General features: G+C 39.6%; 1 protein-coding gene across 6 annotated transcripts in view; it reads right to left on the reverse strand.

The window, feature by feature from the left end:
- Positions 1–2,772: 2,772 nt before the first annotated feature.
- Positions 2,773–13,564, reverse strand: part of LOC102735012 (uncharacterized) — a 23,102-nt gene continuing 12,310 nt past the window's right edge. For 5 of the 6 annotated variants that reach the window (XM_031017178.2, XM_081807735.1, XM_081807734.1 and 2 more), the window contains 2 exons: positions 12,927–13,022; positions 2,773–9,179 (listed from right to left, as the gene is read on the reverse strand). In XM_031017178.2, the coding sequence (XP_030873038.2) occupies positions 7,165–9,179; positions 12,927–13,022 (2,111 nt within the window). In that variant the 3' untranslated portion in view covers positions 2,773–7,164. Of the gene's footprint in view, positions 9,180–12,926; positions 13,023–13,564 lie in introns of those variants that run through there. The other variant, XM_081807737.1, reaches the window with a different exon arrangement.

Here is a 13,564-nt window from a genome sequence, read left to right on the forward strand (position 1 = left end):
CCCTGCTTGTGTTCCCTCTCTCGCTGTGTATCTCTCTGTCAAATAAATAAGTAAAATCTTTAAAAAAAAAATTTCCACTACATTTAATGTAAAAATGATGCTTTTACATCCCAACCCTAAGTACTCAGTTTTGCAGATAGAAAAATAGATCAACTAACAATGAACACAAGTTTACAAGAGTAAAAAATATTGAGAGCAAAAAATACAGTTTAACACATAAAATGTAACATAATGAAGATTCATTTTACTTGCTAAAGTGGAAACAGATGACTTGGTGGTGGTGAAAGGAGTCATTTTTTTTTTTTCAGGAAGAACATTCCTCTTTCTTCCCCGTTTTCAAACTTTTAGGGGGCTTGAGGTTATCTTGCACATTTCTGCCTAAGAGTAGTCATGTTACAGAAAAAAGCAAAATATTTAGGCAAAAATAGGCTAAATAAAGTGATACAGAGCATACCTCTTGCTTGTTGTATGCATTAAAAAGCACAATATTCGGATTCATCTACACATGGTATGCAATTCAAATTTGTTCCACATAATAGCCTCTAACTAAAAACTGTTATGCTGAGTAAACTGGTGAGTGTGCTTTGTCTGAAACCCTGTGTTGAAATACTACTCTTTGTACTTAGTGTATCTACTTCTTAGTGCTGGGGGGGCAAGGAGTAGCAACTTACTCTTCAATATGCCCCCAACCACTGGGCACACAGGGTATTCACTAAGGTGGCAGTTCCCAGTGTTGTCTTGGGATTTGATTTAGGCTAGGGTGAATTCTACCAAACCAGGTAGGAATAACTAGTTGTGAGTTTGGCTACCAGGTTTCAGTCAGGAAACACACACCATGGGGTTCAGTAGAGGGAATTTAACACAGGGAACTAATACAATAAAAAGGTGTTGGGAGGGGGTGCCTGGGTGGCTCAGTTGGTTGAGCGACTGCCTTCGGCTCAGGTCATGATCCTGGAGTCCCAGGATCGAGTCCCGCATCGGGCTCCCTGCTCGGCAGGGAGTCTGCTTCTCCCTCTGACCCTCCCCCCTCTCATGTGCTCTCTCTCTCTCTCAAATAAATAAAATCTTTAAAAAAAAAAAAAAGGTGTTGGGAGAGGTGAGAGGAAGAACAGGGAGGCAACTCAGATCAGTTACAAGAGAGCAGGTACCTTGGGGCGCCTGGGTGGCTCAGTTGGTTGGGCGACTGCCTTCGGCTCAGGTCATGATCCTGGAGTTCCAGGATCGAGTCCCGCATCGGGCTCCCTGCTCGGCGGGGAGTCTGCTTCTCCCTCTGACCCTCCCCCCTCTCATGTGCTCTCTCTCAAATAAATAAATAAAATCTTTAAAAAAAAAAAGAGAGAGAGAGCAGGTACCAACCCTGGAGCTTGAAGGCCTAAGGGTGGAGGGGATATTATCACAGCCGCGAACCAGGGCCACTAGAGGACCTAGACAGATCCCTAGGGACGTCCCTAGCAGGAGGTGGGACCCTAATAAGGGGTGAGTGGAGGGAGGTAGAACAGAGGCAATACAGCTATTACCATAGTCCCCACCCAAAGCAGAGCAAGTGAGAGAGAAACACCCTGGCTTCTCCCAACTCTCACCTTCTGGGGTATCGCTGGTGCCTCCTTAGTAAACCAGACAGAAAACCAGTTGTCAGACTCTGGGAAACACCACCTGCAGAGCTTAAACTCATACAGTAGATTGTAGAGCAGGGGATAAGGCGGATAATGGATCTTAGAGCGAAAAGGCCAATGACTGGCACAGGATCTCGCAGGGCCTACTCTGAGCTGGACCAGGGCAACAACTGCCCCATAATCCTCCAGAATGACTGCAGCACACGTCCTTGTAACCTAGAATTCTTCCCCAAATGCTGGCTATTTCCTTCTCCTTAGCGTGCACTTACCTTGGCAAATGGCTGCAATTCTTTTGGGAATCCTAGGAGTAAAGGTCATAGTGGTGTTATAGGAAGGTTTTCCTCAGGAGCACCCAGCCTCCCGTCCATACACCCAGACCTGGAAACAGGCAGTATCTAGCATGGGTGATAACTGGACTGAGGCCTCCGGGACCACACATGAAGTGTTTTTAGACAAATAACAAAGTAAACTTTCAGTGGTCGACTACTTATCTCATTTGCAGGCTTGCTAGTAATCACGGTCAGCTATCTGTCAGAACGTCAGTGGTATGCTGGTAAAGTTGGACATGAAGCTTCCCAAGGGAAAGAAGTGTGTGTATACTACGTGAAATAAGTTTTTGTAATTATACAGATGTGTAGCACACATCTACAAATGATACCAAAATACAATACCCTTGGATTGTCAATTCTGTATAGCAATTGATTCTCTTAGAATGCCTTTGTTGACTTTTACCAGTGTATGCTTAAAACTGACAAATGGGTATAATTCTGACATCGTTGGTTGGTATTTTCATTTACGTTAAAGAGTAAGATCAAAGCAAAACAAGATGAGGACACAGGACAGAACTTCGCTTGTTATGTCAATGACAGGACTGAGCTCTTTGCTAATAGCTTTTGAATACCGGAAGAATATTTCCTCTACTTTTTGTGCAGTTCAAAATGTACAGCCATGACACATTTTTAAGTTTAACCTGAATTACTAACATTTTCTCTGTCAACTTTTAAAGTCAACCAGCCTTGATTTGTAGTGTATGCTCTTAAATACTCCCATCATACTTGAGTTAAAATTACCAACATGTTGTCACTGAATGCAGAGTTGTGGTATGTCCCCCCTACAAATGTTAATCATAAATAAAATATAGTAAATAAATGCTCAAAACTCAGGTTCTAAACTACTGTCTTTAATATAACTTATTGGTTATAGTAAAAATTTAGACTATAACCTATGAACATATGTATACAATACATGCATTATATGTTACCCAGTATAAACATGTATTTACATGTGTGTATTTCTACACACACATATATAAACACACATACGTATACACCTTTTAACAACCAGTTCACAAAATTTCTAAAAATATAAAAATTAGCTCTTGTAAGCCAGAATGAGGCTGCCCAAGTGCACCACTAAATCAACGGCTTTGCTTCTGGTGAGTTGCTGCTAGAGCTCAGCATTCCCTGGGCTGCTGCACTTCCTAGAGATCAGAAATCCCTTTGTAAGTGCAGTCCCCCTTCCCAGCATGCCAGACCTCTTAAGGTACTCTCAAAAGAAATTGATGCTTTCCTCATGACACAGGTTCAAGGAAAGGCATTTTGGCCCTGTCTCAGGGAGCCTAATGACAAGGTAAGTGAGAAACTCAAGACATGAGAAAGCAAGTTCAGCATCCCAAATTTTCCAGTTCCTTCCTGTGTATCAGGCAAGGTCATTTCTGTACTTCAAATATCGTTTAGTTTCAGTCAGGACTCAGGAGATTTGCAATCACCTACCCAGAAAATTATGAGAAAAGCAATAAACTGCACAAATCAGCACATCAAATATGTAATACCCTGTGTGTGTACCATAAATTCAGTCCAGTTCAAAATTTTGTTTTGTTTTTTTTTTAAAGATTTTTTTTTTTAATTTATTCATTTGAGACACAGAGATAGAGAGAGAGAGAGAGAGGGAGAGAGCATGAGCAGGGAGAGAGGCAGAGGGAGAGGGAGAAGCAGGCTCCCCGCTGAGCAGGAAGCCTGATGCGGGCCTCGATCCCAGGACGCTGGGATCATGACCTGAGCCGAAGGCAGACGCTTAACCATCTGAGCCACCCAGGCGCCCCCAAAATTTTGTTCTAATATCTGAGGTCAAGCACTATGAAAACCCATTTTTGCAGCCATTTTCTAGGTTCTGATATAAATGTTGATACTTTGGGGAGTCTCTCAACCTCCCCTCACCTCTTTTCTTGTATCAACCTCTAGGCCACTTTAGAATCAGATTTTCATTCTTTCTCTTTTAAATCAATGAAGCCACAGTGTTGGTGAGCTAAAAGGGAAATAGGCTAACCTTTAACCTTCATCCACAGCTATCTCAAGCAAAGGATAATTAGTTGGTATGGTTTCTTAAGATTTCTTATGGGCTTAAGACTTCTGAAAATCCCCGAATTCTCCCACAAATCATCATTCCAATAACCAGGATAGCAAATGTCCCTGAACGTCAAACAATTTACTTAAGAAATCTGCCAAAACTGTGAATTCACTTGGCATTGTAGCTCATTCTTTGATATTTAGCAATCATAGAGCTACAAGGAAGTCTTCTATGTTACAAAAATGGCTGGTGTTCTAGTCCATGCTTTAAAGCAAAAATTTTTAAAAAGTCATTATTGCTTTTGCTTTATATTCTCCAATTCCATTATGAACAAGCATCGTACAAACCCCTTGGACTGGCATTTCTTGTCCTTTTGATTGGTCTAAAAATGATCTCAACCACAGCTGATCAGCTGTTTTACTGTTGCTATCAAAGCATGCTACTTGCACAAAGTATGAATAGGAGCCTTATAATCCTTTGCTCCATTTCATCCAATAACCAATCTTTATAATAACCCACTTTTCTCAGGATGTTTTGCCTGAAATCCACCCAAGGATACCAACTTCTGTATTGGTTAGGTTTCTTTGGTTGACGGCAAAAGAATTTAATCTGATTTTGAAATGAATACAAGATACTAGTAGGATACAACTTGGAAAGAATATTCAACAGGTCAGCTCTAGTGAGCAAAGCAGCAGGATCACAGGCAGTATCCTCAAGTTGTGGCCAAAGGACGACTCATTTACAACTTCCTCCTGCGTCCCGAGGAGAGTTTCTGATTGGATTAAAGTGAACCAGGTACAACTGGCAACACAAGCAAAACCTCACTGAATGACACCAGAGCAGCCCCGGGGAAAGTCTATGTGCGTTTCTGTGTGCATGGTTCCGATCTGTACTGTAGACAAAAACAAATATCTGATATGTATTATTTTCATAATTTTAACTTTATAAATTTTTGGTATTTATAGCCATATGAAAATTATACCCTGTTAGTAAATTATATCTTTCTGTATGAAAATCTACCTTATTCTTTTCAGTGACTGTGTAATCTACTGGATTTTCTGTAATTTAACTGATTAACTAGTTCACTAGTGCCAGACATTTAAGCTGCTCCAAATTTCTTGCAATTCTATAATAAATGTGCTTATGCATCTATATTTCTGCACTTGTGCTTTTCAAGAAGATAAATTCCTAGATTTAGAATCGCAGCAAAGTGGTTAGTTACATTTAAAATGTTGACAGGTAACACATTAGCTTCTAAAATGGCTTTTAACCAATTTATCCTCCCAATGTATAAAAATATATTTCTCACATCTGTAAGAGTACTAGCTATTATCCATAAAATTTGTGATTTATGTTGGTGGAAAGGGCTTTTTAAAATTTCAATTTATCCGATCATTACTGCAGTTAGGAACTTCCTCTATTTTATTTGACAATTTCATGTTCTGCATCTGTGAATTGCTTGTTGGTGTGCTTTTCAGACTGTATCTTATCCTTGCTGCTTTTCTTTTTTTTTTTTTTTTAAAGATTTTATTTATTTATTTGACAGAGACACAGTGAGAGAGGGAACACAAGCAGGGGGAGTGGGAGAGGGAGAAGCAGGCTTCCCACGGAGCAGGGAGCCCGCTGCGGGGTTCGATCCCAAGACCCTGGGATCATGACCTGAGCTGAAGGCAGACGCTTAACGCCTGAGCCACCCAGGCGCCCCTCCTTGCTGCTTTTCAACAGCACTTTTTAGAAGGGCTATATCCTTCATAATATGTATATGTTTAAAATATCTCCCAGCCTGTCATGTGCCTTTTAACTTTGCATAGTGCCTTATACCATGCACAGGGTCTAAAACTTTTACGTGCTCCTTCCTGTCACTCTCTCTTCATGGCTTCTAGACTCTGCGTCCAGTTTACCAAGTCTTCCTGAACTCAAAGGGATAGAAATATTCTATATTCTCTTCTAGAATTTTGTGTTTCCTATTACAACTTTAATCCATATTCAGGGAACTTCTCTGTAAGGAGTAAAATGTGGCTCTGACTTTACTTCCAGTTGGGTAACTGTCAAACACCATTTAAATAATCCATCTCCCCCAATAATATATCAAAAATGCCATTTCAGTGGGGCTCCTGCCAGGCGCAGTCAGAGGAGCATGAGACTTGATCTTGGGGTTGAGTTCAAGCCCCACACTGGCTCTAGAGATTACTTAAAAATAAATAGACACTTAAAATACTACTTTTGCAATCCACTGAATTCATGGGTATAAGATCTTTTCCAAAAATTTCCTATGATGCTTGCCTACTTACCACTCTATGTGATTTTCAGAAGAAAACTGTCAATGTAAAAATATCCTACAGTTATCATGACTGAACTGAGTAAATGTAGACATCTTTACAGTATCGAAACTTCCATCTACAAACATGTATGAATCTCCATTTATTCAGAACCTCTATTCTCTTTCAATAGAGATTAATGATTTCCTTTCCATATAGAACCATAAGTAAATTAATCTATCATTTCATTTTGAGGGGGTTGATATCAGAACTGAATGAGCCTCATGAAAGAAGTATTCCAAATACTTTACAGTATTATGTTTTATTTTTTTTCTATACTCTAAAACAGTTTAAAATATGGCTAGACTCTTCAAGTTCTCTATTGCTTCAGTTTTAAATATTAAGGAATTTTTCTTTTTTTGCCTTGATTAGCTATACTCTTACATTCCTGGGTAAATTCTAATTCTTTTGTTTCAGTCTTATCCAGAGCTCTAGGCACTTCCTAAAACATATTCTATGTACCAGGTTTACACTAAATTTCTGCACCTACAAAGGCATACAGCCGTGGAGTCATGAGAAAGCCACTATGTTACTCTGATGTCAAACTTAAAAATACTACACATGCTAATCCTCATTATCCACCTTAAGATGCAGTTTCAGTTCCAAAATTATTATAATCTCCTAGTACTGATATACTGCTTTCCAGAGTTCACTCTTTAAACATAATTTTTAAACAGACTCTGAATGATACTGACTTAACATTTACCAAGCACTTAGTCTGGGTCAGGCACTATTGCTAAGCACTTTATATGCATCAAATAGTTTAATTTTTCATAACCAGGGTTTTGAGAGAGTAGTTTAGTTACATTTACATGTTTAAAAGACCACCACGGCAGTAGTGTGAAGAAAGAACTTGAAGGAAATAAAACAGGATGTAAGACCAGTTTTTATATTGGAACAGTCCAGGTGAAATGACTGTGTTTTGGAGTAGGACAATGAGAACTGAAAGAAGTGGACGAATTCCAAAAATATCTAGCAGATATATCCATGGGGCTTGATGACATATGGGGTGAGGAAGAGCTAAATGCCTGAGATGACTCTGCAGCATGAACTTTCTGATGATGAGTAAGGTGTGCACTTTGTCTGAAGACTTTTCCACATTCTTTACATTCATAAGATCTCTCTCCAGTATGAATTCTTCTATGTAGATTAAGGTGTCCAATCTGGCTAAAGGTTTTCCCACATTCCTGACATTCATAAGGCTTTTCTCCAGAATGAATTCTCTGATGAACTGTAAGGGATTGACGATGGCTAAAGGCTTTACCACACACACTACATTCATAAGGTTTCTCCCCAGTATGACATCTTTGATGACAAATAAGAGATGATTTTGTTCTAAATGCCTTCTCACATTCAACACATTCATAGGGCCTTTGGCCGGTATGGAGTCTCCGATGCTGAGAACGGGATGAGCTATCGCTAAAAGCCTTTCCACATTCGCTACATTTATAGGGTTTCTCTCCAGTATGAACTCTCTGATGTTGAATAAGGCGGGTAGTCTGGCTGAAGGCTTTACCACATTCATTACACTCATAAGGTTTCTCTCCTGTATGAATTTTATGATGTTGGGCAAGGTGTGCCCTCTGGTTGAAAGCTTTACCACATTCCTTACATTCATAAGGTTTCTCTCCAGTATGAATTCTCTGATGAGTAGCCAGCTGTGAACTTATGCTAAAAGCTTTTCCACATTCTTTACATTTGTACGGTTTTTCACCAGTATGAATTCTCAAATGAATGGCAAGGTGTATACTCTGTCTAAAGGCTTTCCCACATTCCTTGCATTCATAAGGTTTCTCTCCAGAATGCACTCTTTGATGTTGTGTGAGTGAAGCATGATGGCTGAAGGCCTTCCCACAGACAACACATTCATAAGGTTTCTCTCCTGTGTGAATTCTCTGATGGACGGTAAGGGATGAGCCATAACTGAAGGTTTTCCCACACACTTTACATTTATATGGTTTCTCTCCAGTATGAATTCTCCTATGCTGAATAAGGCCTATGTGATCACTGAAAGCTTTCCCACAATCGATGCAATCAAAAGGTTTCTCTCCAGTATGATAATACCTCCAGTGACGAATAAGGGATGTGTTCTGCCTGAAGGCTTTCTCACATTCGATACATTCATAGGGTCTTTTGTCAGTGTGACATCTTTGATGTCTAGCAAAGGATGAGCCGTCACTGAAGGCTTTCCCACATTCCTTACATTGATAGGGCTTCTCCCCAGTATGAATTCTCTGGTGCTGAGCAAGGTGGGCAGGTTGGCTGAAGGCTTTTCTACATTCCATACACTTATACGGTTTTTCTCCAGTATGAATTCTTTGATGTTGAATAAGGTGCACATTTTGGCTGAAGGCTTTCCTACATTCTTTACATTCAAAGAGCTTCTCTCCAGTATGTATTCTGTGATGTTGAACAAGGTGCTGACTCTGGTTAAAGGCCTTCCCACATTCTTTACATGTATACGGTTTTTCACCAGTATGAATTCTCTGATGAACAGTAAGGGAGGAGCTGTGGGTAAACATTTTCTCACATTCATGACATTTAAAAAGTTTCTTTCCTGCATAGACTTTGTGTTTTACTACCGTGGAATTTTGGGAAAAGCTTTTTTTACCTGACTTGTGATTATAAACATTTTCTTCTATATTGTCTAGATGGACAAATTTCCCAGATTTGTTATAGTTGTGATCTATTTCCTTAGTAAGGGTTTTCTTATGAGTGGTTATTTCTTGCCTGATAAATGCCTCTTGACTTACCAACTCCCTCTCAAAAAGATCTTCACATTTCCAATTTTCTCTGTAAGTGGAAAACTCAAGTCCATAGCCTGCAATTCTCTCCATTAACACATCATCATACATGAAGTGCTTCAGAGATAATTCTTGTGTCTCATATATAGATCCCAAATCTGAAAGATAACAAAAATCAAGTGCTTCCTTTATCATCGGATATAACAAAGGAAATATTTAATGTGGACAAGGTGATTCAAAAATAGGGAATCCCACAAAATCTATTATGCACCACCACATCAACTGAAAAATATGCAAGCAGATTTCAGAGCTCAGGGAAACATGGAGAAGGTGATTAAGAGAATTAAATGTAGGATAATGAGGTCCTAGAGAAGTAGGCTACAATAATATATTTTTTTAAAGATTTTATTTATTTATTCATAAGAGACAGAGAGAGAGAGAGGCAGAGGGAGAAGCAGGCTTCCCGCTGAGCAGGGAGCCCGATGTGGGGCCTGATCCCAGGACCCTGGGATCATGACCTGAGCCGAAGGCAGACGCTTAACCATCTGAGCCACCCAGGCGCCCAATAATAATATTTTTTTATTTTATCCTGTATTAACAGACTATAAATTAAACACCATTCCTCTATTCTTTCCCACTTCCAGTTGACTTGCATATACAGGTAGGTGAATGTTGTTTAAATACGAATATCATCACATAATTACTGCTGATCAAAAATCTCTACAGAGTCTCAGCAACCACAAATACCTTATGCTTCATGACTTCCCTTGGAGTTTAGGTAAACTCCTAGACTAATCTTTTCATAACCAGAAAATAGTGTTTGTATGTACCATTGCTACATATTTCAATACAGCAAACTCTTCATTTCTCAGAGATCCCTGAACTTCAGGTTGCATAGTAAGGCATTTTTCCATTCATCTTCTCATTCTCACCAGCCTAAGAAGAGTGTCACTTCCCAGTCCACATCTTAATGGGGTTTTGCCATAACTCTTTTTGAATAAACTAGTTTCATAATGATATGTAGGTGTGTATTACTATTATGAAGTTTTTTTACTGCCACTTAAAATACCTTTCTTGCCTTGTGAGCTAGAATATAAGCTTCAGGGAAGGAATAATATGCTTTAAACACTACTACTAAATCACTTAACATATATCACAGAAACTCAGGCATATATAAGTTCTCAATAAATACATAAAGAAATTTGTATTGAAGAGATGATACTAAGAGAAAACTTCAGGGAAAAGGTTGGTATCAAGAAAGGGCAAAAGAGAAAGTGCTTTCCTTTCCTCTCTTAGTAATAGTAAATTAGTAATAGTAAATTACTGACTAATCCAATACTCCCTAAAACAGTTTTCTACTATGTGTCAAACATTATGGACACTAATGTAATAAAAGACCAGTTGTTCCTGAGGAGTATAGAAAGTGATTAGAAAGGTAAGACCAACAAAGAAAGTAATTGAGAAGAAAATATGGAATATCAAGTACCAAATACCACAGAGCCCATGTGGTAAAAGGTAAAACTAGTATAGAAGTTCAGAGATGAAAGAGATCAAATCTACTAAAGCAGTTAGGAAGGACTCAAAAGTGTTAACAAGCTTCCTACCCCTTCCTGCTGCTTCTTTCCTTCCTAACACTCAGGCTTCAGTAATTCTAGAATTGAGGCCATGAGAGTTCAACGAACCAATCACCTATAGTTTTTCTTACACAGACAACTGAGGGGAGAAACACTGGACAGAAAAACAGAAAGCTGGGTACATCATGGATTCCTCCCATGAAGATAGTCTTCAACACTACAACCTCCCATGGGAAACCATGGTTGTCCCTTATCTTTTTGGCCTTTCTCAACACAGATGCTAAGATATCTTACTCACTTAATAATAGTTGAATCTATACTGTGACTCAATATCCCACCAAATGTATAGGCTTCATCACCCTTCCTTCTACCTTGCTATTCTTCACAAGGCCAATTATTACTTCTTATCAGGAAAGTTCCTCTATTTCCCTATTTAAGGCAGGTGGTAGATTCCTACACAACAAAGTATAAAGCATGTCTAAGCAGGGCTAATTTCTCTTCTAATATTTGGCTAATTGGAGGATCCTGGAAATCTAGGATCCAAATCATCTCAAAATGTAAAGATCCAATACTGTTATGGAAGTGAAAGAATTTCATAAAGGCACAATTATCATGTATGATTTCAACATTCCCTTGTCTTTGTGAACATTCAGTTCAGTGGGGGAGGCAGAAAATAAGCATGTAAACCATAAGCAGGTTAATTACAGGCTTTCCTGAGTGTTACAAAGAAAATAAGTGGCTTGATAGAAAGTAATTGGGTTGGAATAAGGGAATGTTCATTACAGAAGGTGGTTAGGGAAGGCCTCTGATGAGATGATTTTTGAGCTCCGGCCTGAGAGTCTGTGGGAATTCACAGTGCCTAGCTAGATAAGATTTAATAAATCTTATCTGGATGAAACTAGTTGAAAAGCAAAGAAGGAGTGTCCAGAAAACTGGGCCCCCTTTAAGGTTTCTGGACTGAAAACAGCCAGATCCTCATTGCGGCTCAATGCACTCATCCAGGGAGTAAATGCTTGACTTAGGAGAAACATTTATCTTTGGAGGTCACATACCCCATGCACTCCCTGTCTATATGCCGGTCATGAGCACAGCTTGTTCTATTCACACGATACTCCCTATACCACTGTCCTGATTATTACAGCTTCACATTCCTTCTTGTTTTTCTTATTCCCTTGTTGTATTGATAACATTCACAATAAAGGTGGAGGCAGAGTCTGGCTCAGGACCTTCCGCCACTAGAGCATCCAATCCCCAGGCCCTCCCCTTTCTCCTACTAAGGTGTCTTTTCATTCTCTGTCTCAGGGTTTGCTGGCCAAAGCCGACAGGAGTCAAGCATGGACAGACAGCCAAGAGAAGGGCGTTCTGGGCAGAGAAAACAGGAAGTGCACAAGCCTGAATCAGTAAAGAGCTTGGTGAGTTCAGAAAAGGTGACCAATGGGTAAAAGCAGTGCTTCTCAACTGTACTGTCAGGTACTCGTCAACATCTGTAAGGCAAACAGAGGCAAAAGAATGATACTGCTTGTGATCCAGAAGCAACCAAACTTGGAACTCAGACTGCCTCTGGCCGCACCTGGTCTCTCAAGGCTTAGAGATCCTGTATGTTCGCATACCTTTAACACACTTGAATACCTGGATACCTCACATAGTTTAGAAAACTCTGTACTAAAGTAGAGTGAAAAAGCTAAAAAATCATAGAGGATAAGGTCAGAGAAGTAGGATGGAGCTGGTTACATAGGGGCTGGTAAGGTCTGGGTCTTTCCTATTTGCAACAGGGAAGCAAAGAAAAATATAAAGCAGGACAGATTATGATTTTTTTTTTAAAGATTTATTTATTTATTTGAGAGAGTGAGAATGAGAGAGAGAGAGTACATGAGAAGGGGGAGGGTCAGAGGGAGAAGCAGACTCCCTGCCGAGCAGGGAGCCCAATGCGGGACTCGATCCAGGGACTCCAGGATCATGACCTGAGCCGAAGCAGTCGCTCAACCAACTGAGCCACCCAGGCACCCCCAGATTATGATTTTCAAGCAGCACCCAATTTAGGAGTTAAGATTTAAGAAACAGAGAAGCTTATATAAGTCTATATGGCAAAAGGAAAGAAGGGATGGGAAAGAGCTGGATAGAGATTTTTGCAAACTGAGTTAGCTATTAGAGAGAAGAGATATCTAGACATTTCGGGAGCCGATGCTACATACTAAAGTTTCAATTTTCTCCTCAGGCTTGGAAGGCTTGAGAAGAGCTTCTAATAGCATAAGAAAGGAGAAAGTATCACCTTTGAAAATAGCTGAGCCAGTATCTAGAAAGGATTCCCCTATCTGGTTCTCCCACACTCACCTGGGAATGGGCTTCTTGTCATCTCTGTCTTCATCTCCCAAGGCTCTTTCCCTTGCTCCAATAAGGAGATCATATATGGCTTAGAGATGCAAAGACCTGCATACAAAAAAAAAAAAAAAAGACATGAAAATTGGCCGTGTTTTGGGTATTTCAGAGCTATAAATCAGTTCCTTAATACTGATGGAATGACATAACATGAATGATTAGATCAAAGGGTAAAACACATTTTAGAGACAGATTACATAAAGCTTCTGGCATAGTCTAGTGGAACTGCCAACAGTCAACTTTATGAAAGTTAAACAATTTTCTAAAGGACTCGGGGAAGAAATTCTGCCCAGCATTTTCACAGGATCATCAGACAGCCAGTAAGTGATGTATTGTAAAGAGCCCCTAGAGACAGAGTTTGGAGTTTGAATCAAGTTAACTGCCTGCTTAAAAAAACAAAACAATGTGGTATATATACACAATGGAATATTATGCAGCCATCAAAAGGAATGAAAGCTTGCCATTTTCAACGACGTGGATAGAACTGGAGGGTGTTATGCTGAGCGAAATAAGTCAATCAGAGAAAGACATGTATCATATGACCTCACTGATATGAGGAATCCTTAATCTCAGGAAACAAACTGAGGGTTGCT

Source organism: Leptonychotes weddellii, chromosome 16, assembly GCF_054177405.1.
Source record: "Leptonychotes weddellii isolate Sample4059 chromosome 16, ASM5417740v2, whole genome shotgun sequence".
In the NCBI taxonomy this organism is placed as follows: Eukaryota; Metazoa; Chordata; class Mammalia; order Carnivora; family Phocidae; genus Leptonychotes; species Leptonychotes weddellii.